Source organism: Protomyctophum parallelum (assembly GCF_964188405.1).
Source record: "Protomyctophum parallelum genome assembly, chromosome: 9".
NCBI classification, from domain to species: Eukaryota; Metazoa; Chordata; class Actinopteri; order Myctophiformes; family Myctophidae; genus Protomyctophum; species Protomyctophum parallelum.
The window spans coordinates 3,750,000-3,757,499 of NC_139706.1; the positions used below are offsets into that span (position 1 = coordinate 3,750,000).

Genomic DNA, 7,500 nt, shown 5'->3' on the forward strand with positions numbered 1-7,500 from the left:
TGCTGTTCATCATTAAATATTCATGTCCGTGTGTTTGACCTTGTAGTTCCTGGTGTGTGCTCTAATCTTTATATACCATAAGGAACATTATGCCATTTTATTGCATTTGGCTATTATCAAGTTATTGCAATATTACATTATTGGAACACTTTGTGGGGGGGGGGGGGGTGGGGGGGGGGGGCTTTAATGCATTTATTGATAGGACCAGTAGACTGAGAGAGATGGGAGTGACACGCAGCAAAGGTCATCGGGGATCAGGATTCGAACCTGCGACACACTGTCAGGCATTGCAGCCTATGGGAATCTATGTTGTTCAATGTTGTTGAAATATGGGACGGCTCTGTGTGTGTGTGTGTGTGTGTGTGTGTGTGTGTGTGTGTGTGTGTGTGTCCTCACAAAAATAATTGCTTTCAGTTATCTACAGTGTGTGTACTCATCCAATATTCTCTCTCTCTCTCTCTCTCTCTCTCTCTCTTCTCTGTCTGTCTCTCTCTGTCTCTCTCTCTCCACAGCTTGGGACTGGGTGTGTGAGAAGATGCTGATGGCGAGAGACATCAGCAGCAGAGATGAGACCCAGAAGCTCCATAAGAAATGGCTGAAGCACCAGGCCTTCATGGCCGAGCTGGCCCAGAACAAGGAGTGGCTGGGACAAGATCGAGAAGGTGAGCACTTTCTACTGAGCTCACAACCCCTTATTCTGAGCTATGTTATGAGGGCACTGAGGGAATGCATAAGTGGGTCAGGAGATAATGGAAGGTGACACGCTACCAACGCCAGAAGCTAGCAATGATCGGAAAACTGTTTATTAACAACTCTTGCAGCTCTTGGGCTGGCCACCCTGTCCCAGCAAGTGCTGGCTATAGTGGCTAAAGCTTACCTGGTTGACTCAGCTGTATGTATTGTATGGCAATAGGATATATCATCTCGCCTGGTGGTATAGCTCTCTCTAATCATGGTAGGTCTTACTTTAGACCTCATACAGACACTTGCTTTTGTTACAGTCCCATAGCGAGTCAGTGGAGTGGAGTCAGTGGATGCATTTCGACTGCCGCGTCGTAACGCTTGGTTGATGTTCCAGAATGGAGGAACTGTGTTCGCAATAGTTCTATGACAAGCGCCAACCAGATTTACTTCTGCTGTCTTAAGAGGTGTGTGGATGCTTGTATAGTGAATATTCGATCGCATTTAATTTCTTGTTATCTGAATGTCTTTATCGTCTTTGTTTTATTTCCTGATGAAAATCCTCAGTCAGGATCTTAATAATAGACTTAAAAAGAAAAAAAAACCTAGATCTGTTCCAATGTCTCCGACCTAGTTATTATTTCCCTTGCTTGTTTAGCCCGTGACCCATTCTATTTTGAGTGAGAGATGTTCCAGTGCAGTGTCTGTCAGCGTCGAGGACATCCTGATGCGTCACTGCTGGCTGATAACATCATGTGACAGCTGATTGGCTCTGGCAGTATAGTCCTCCTGCTGCAGTTGCTAATGTCCCTGCTTGTATGATTGACGCCAGTACCCTCCCCTGGCCTTATAGCATAGCATACAGTACTGTACAGTACTGTATGGGCAGAAAGAGCTGCTGCTGAAAGAGTCTATGTGGAAGTACAGGAAGCAAAACTACCCCAGGGAAGTTACTGTAAGCTGATGCCGTGCACAGATCCATCCATCCATCTTCAACGCTTATCCGTAGTCGGGTCGCGGGGGCAACAGCTCCACCAGAGAGCTCCAGACTTCCCTCTCCCGAGCAACATCAGTGACCTCCTCCTGGGGGACTCCGAGACGCTCCAAGGCCAGAGAGCCGTGCACAGATGTGTTTATATACTCGATGTTAAGATACAGGAGCGTATACCTGCCCATTTTGTTCCATTCTATAAGCCAATAATGCTGCTGCTCTGACAAAACTCTGTCTAATCACTAATCAGCACAACGGATGATATTTCTAATGTGATTAATCCGTTCTCAACCCCATTTGGTGTTGAGCATCATGTCGTGCTTTAGCTATTTAAAAATAGCAGATCTACAAGCTCATATCGCGCCACCGAGTGGCGCGATACGAGCTTGTAGGTCTGCTATTTTTGAAAAATCGAAGAGCGACTGACATTTTTGAATCTGATCTCAGGTCAGAATGGTTCATCAGACCAGTGTGTGTCCGGCGAAACCTCGTATGAATCTGATGGTCAGAATGGGTTAACGGCTAGGTGTGCTGTCATGCTCATTTCAGCACTGCTGGAGAGCTTATTTCAACCAATTGCTTGGTCAGAAGAACTACCTGTAGTAATATATATATATAATATATATATATTTCATTCCACTTTTGTCTTTTTTTCTCCTTTTTTTGGTGCGACTCCTCTGCGTACCACCAAGGGGGCTCACGTACGTACCACCAGTGGTTGGGAAGTTGGGAACCTCTGTGTAGACCTTAGATGTTTAACAATAATTTAACTCTTGAGAGCGTTTGGTTTAATTTTATGCTCTCAAGAGTTAAAGATCTACACGGGTCCATTTGGTTACCAACTCTCCATCATGTAGCTGGGGACCACCTGGAACCCCCTCAGGGACCACTGGTTGAAAACCACTGCTATAGACACTTTCTGCTGTGGTTCTCTTTCCACGCTTGCTTTGGAACCATGGTTATCTGCAGCATACTGTCGCAGTCCGCCAAAAGCCTTGTAGTGAGCTTGTACAGTGGCTAGTTTCACTATTTTAACTATGAATAAGGCATTCATTAAAAAACAAATAATAATAATAATTAAGAAAACACAAAAAGATGAAATATGGAGATACATGGTTTCTATAACAGTGATGATCTTGGCGCTGTCTGGATAATATAAAGCTGATATATTTGATCTGGGGAAGGGAAATTGCCTGAGCGATCGCATCACCTCTGGTTGCCCCTTTAATATACTGAAAGCCATGTTGGCGAGAAGATTAGTATCAGTCAGCGCGTGAAGTTATGATTATCTGTTTGTTTTTGATTGCAGTAGGTTCAAGGGTGTTTGTGGATGAAAAGAAACATTGTTTATGTTTGAGATGAAACATTTGCAAACAGTCACACATATAGTATGTTTGACAAACACAAATCATCACAGCCACTGCTCAGTCTGAGAGTCAGACATGAAATAATGATCAGCTGAACAAACTTGATCCTTTGGTTATTGGATATGTAAACTGTTGGAAAGAGAAGCCGTTTAAACAGTCTCTCCGCTCATATTGTGTTGTGTGTATAGTGTTGTGGTCAAGAAAACCATCACTTTAGTAGTAATACGTTTGCTGTCCAAGGCTCAACATCCTCTCAGAGACTTCTCTTCCTTTCCTCTTTGTTTTCTTAAGCGCATAACCACACCAATGGGTCGCCATGCAACTCCTTGTAACCAAGCGGTTGCGAGTAGACGCATGTAGACGGTGACGCATAGACCCAAGCAACCATTGAATTGAACCAATTTTATCACTTGGGTCGACACCAGGCGGCGGTGGCTCAGGGGTAGAGTGCCTGGATGGTAACCGTAAGGTTGCCAGTTCGAACCCGGGCTCCCCCAGACCCAGAGTTACAGTCGAAGTGTCCTTGAGCAAGACACTGAACCCCTAATTGCTCCCGATGTGCCTTGCATGGTTTCCGCTGCCATCGGTGTATGAATGGGTGAATGTAATGCACAATCTCTGTAAAGCGCCTTGGATAAAGGCGCTATATAAATGCACCATTTACCATTTACCATTTACCATTTACCATGCGCCGACGCGCAACAGGACATATCACACCGCAACACTCGCCATGACCCATTGGTGTGGTTTAGGGCTTTACTCTTTGCAAAGAAATACAGAGAAGAGTGGACTGCCTACTCTTGCTTTAAAGAAAACTGTCTATTACTGTACACACACACTGTTAAGGGAGTCAATAGATTTCCCTAGGTTGTATATGACCAGAGAAACGTCATAATATTTCATCAACCTTGCCTCTCAGCTTCTTCCTCATGCAGTAATATGAAATATTTCATATTCCCACATGCACACAGACACACCAGAGACATGCTACTGATTAGAGATTAGATATTTGAATATAAATATTCATTTAAAACATTCATATATCTAGCCATTTTCTTTAGCTTTACTAAATAATTCTATTTAGTTTTAGTCACATTTTAGCCATCTGAAAAGGTTTAGTTTTAGTCTAGTTTTAGTTGACTAAATATTCTTTCTTCTTTTAACCCATTCTGAACGGGCACCCATTTTGGTGTTAGCATCATGTTATGCTTTAGCTATTGCCATTTTTAGAATCTGATCTCAGGTCAGAATGGGTTAATCAGACCAGTGTGTGTCCAGTGGAAACCTCGTATGAATCTGATCTCAGGTCAGAATGGGTTAAATCTGTGAGTGTAAAAACAGCAGAGGATGAAAACAATACTGAGAATTGTACTGTGTGAGGCAGTCGTTTGTCAAGTATCGCTATTTGTCCTGTCTGTTGCTATAACACTACAGCTAGCAGTCATCGACTGTACAGTACCTCAAACTGTCAGCATGCCAATGCACGCCAGTGTTAACACTTAGCGCACCAATAAACGTACGCTAAGTTAAGTGATTAGTCTGGCCAAGCGCCAATACATGTAAATTATGTTAATTCAGTTTTTAATTTTTGATCCCATCTAGTCGAAAGGCTATACTTACATAAGGCTACTCACATTAGCTTCGGATGGCTATCTGTTGTTATCCATAACACTGGACTGCGCCATCTTGGTCTTCACAAATTAAGAATAATACGGTAAAACCCGTGGCAATATGGGATTGATTAATTAATTAAAGTGGCAGGGATTATGTTTAAAGTGCAACTACTGTAGTATATCACACTTTATGTCTCACAACACTAAGCTAAACACTTACAGCCTATACTTGGTTGACCCGAGTCACTCAGGAGTCAGGACTCTATACTGTTTTTGGTCTACATTAAATATCTTCGCAGACAATAGCCGATCTACATGCTCACACGTTTTCCCCACAATAGGGATGCTGGGGTTCAAGTGTAAAAAGCCTACTTTACAGCAGCTTCTAACCAAACTATAAACTTTGAAAAATGACCCTACCGTGTCGTGTCTCTCGGTTCCTGTGCGCCTGCATATAAATACTGTTTTTGTGTATGCAGACTATGCACATGCGTCTTTCCAAAACTGTTACGTTTCAGGATTCAAATGCAAAAGTACAGCACGCTCAAAATGTGTTACTTCGCACCGCGCTTCAAGCTTGTAGATCTGCTACTTTTGACTTTTGGGTGACACTGTAGTACGAACAAGTAGGGCGTTCATTTACAAAAACAAAACACAAAATGTTGGAAGATAAGAGGTTTCTGCCCAACGCTTTGCATGTGTTTCCATGAGTGCGTCATGAGCCAGCGTCCAGCGGGCAAGTGAGCACTCTGCCCACTTGTGTGCGTGTGTGAGTGCGATGTGGACGCATGACGTGGGCTGTATGAGGGGAAACTGGCAGAATGGGTAGGAGAAGTGATATATAAGCAGAGCGGCATAACGAGTCAACTTAGCCAGATACTGAGTGCTCCACTGTTTCACATTATTAGATCGACAGAATGAAGGCCCTGTGCTCTGCTTAAAGCTGGAGTGGACCTCCTGGAAGGTACTTGCACTAAGAGTCTAAGACCAGTGGTTCTCAACCTGTGGGCCAGTGCCCACTGGTGGGCCCTGAGGATATTGCAAGTGGGCCCCCCCAAACAATTGGTAAAACACTAAGGTGGGGTTGGCAAATTAAGGGCCTTTCTGTGTGCAGTTTGCATGTTCTCCCCGTGTTCCCTGCCTAAAAAAACATCCAGTAATACTTGATTCTATACTGCCTCCCCCTGGCCAGGCGGGGCGCCTAATGGAGGAGAAAGGAACTGGTTGGAATAACCTGTTCCTTCCACGCGCCACGTCCAATCGGGGAAACTCCCCCCCCCTGTCTGGTGAAACGAAGCGGCTTGGACTCCTCATGCATTGAAGGAAGCATGAGGTCAGTCGGTTGCTCTCTCCCCAGGTTGGCAGAGGGAGTGTAGCGCCCAGGATTACGTTATTAGACTGACACTGGGTGAAAAAAATGGTTTACAAAAATCTTGTGATAAAATAGTGTGATACATAAATAAATAATATATCAGAGAGGGAGGGGAAAGACAGAAAGAGAGAGAGAAAGTCGGAAAGGGATGGCAGGAGAGGACAGAGGCTGCCTGAAACCATCCATTGAGCTGTGAACTGCTCTCTGCACAGTGCACACACACCCCAAGGCAGAGCTGAGATCCTGTCTGCATTGTAGCCTGTTGACCTTCCACTCAAATACAGACATTTCCATTCTTCATGTGTGGCAGATGTATATCAGAACAATGTTCAATTATAATAGTTATATTACTATTATTACTTGCACTACTACAGTAATGTTGCAGAAACAGAAACTTGAACTGGAGGCCTGACCCAACTTTGACCTCCAGTAAGTACAAATACCATCCACGTTCAAATCCAAACTTTCTGGAGTTACGCCGTGGCAAATTGTGAGCTTTGTAGATTTTAACTGTTTGAAAAACAAAAACAAAACGAAAAAAAGGAAAGACCTTTGCACATGGACATGCCCAATATTGGGACACCAGGTTGGTGGGATTAAAAGTGCAAAATGTATCTGACTAGGTGAACTGTTGGTCAGGTTGTCTCATTGTGATGTACGTAGTTGGAGTTAGACCGGGCTTAGTCCGTATGGGAACCATATTGGCTCCACAGATCTGCTCCATGGCCGTTGCTTAGCAACTTGTGATTCAGCATTTTTAGAATGTGTCTCACCATGGACGGTTTGTGGACTTTTGGAACATGGTAGAGTAGTAAGACTGGCAGAAGGGTCTTGTCCGTTTACACCGAAATGTCTAATTGGCCCCAATACTGATGACACTAATTAGCCTATTGTATGTATATCGATTGTAATTTAATAAAGGGGAAAGCCACACATCATTAACATTAAACAATTGCATTAATATACTTTAGGGATGACATTAGAATCGACGGAAAGAATCGCTGTGGCAGGCCCTTTGATTCTAATGGCATATGATTATATTTGTTTATTTTCTGGCCGCAAACAAAACAACTGCCATTCTAGGCTGCACAGGGGATTTCTTTTGATTGTCCACACATGTAAATGACATAGTTTAATGTTGAAAATGCATGGTTTACTTGTTTTCCCCTTTAAAGTATTTCTGTGATAGTACATTTGTATTATTTAATCTTTTTTTTTTTTACACTCAAGAGTTAAATTATTGTTAAACATCTACATTTCTTTATTTACAAAAAGTCTACACAATTAGAGAATGTACAAGAATCTATAGACCGATTCCGTAAACGGGTCTCATGGTCGCAGCCAACGTATTTCCTGTGGTTTCCCCGCACCTCCTTCTACTACAGTGAATGGAAAAGTGACTGATGTTAGTCTGCCTCAAACGTTACTCTTTTTTACCAACACTAACATTACAAATATGCCCAGAACATCGTGATG

At 43.2% G+C, this 7,500-nt stretch overlaps 1 protein-coding gene across 1 annotated transcript in view; it reads left to right on the top strand.

The window, feature by feature from the left end:
- sptbn4b (spectrin, beta, non-erythrocytic 4b) overlaps nt 1-7,500 on the top strand; it is a 126,534-nt gene that overhangs the window by 74,992 nt on the left and 44,042 nt on the right. The window contains 3 exon segments of the mRNA XM_083774003.1: nt 513; nt 516-646; nt 648-662. Of these exon segments, the coding sequence (XP_083630129.1) occupies nt 513; nt 516-646; nt 648-662 (147 nt within the window).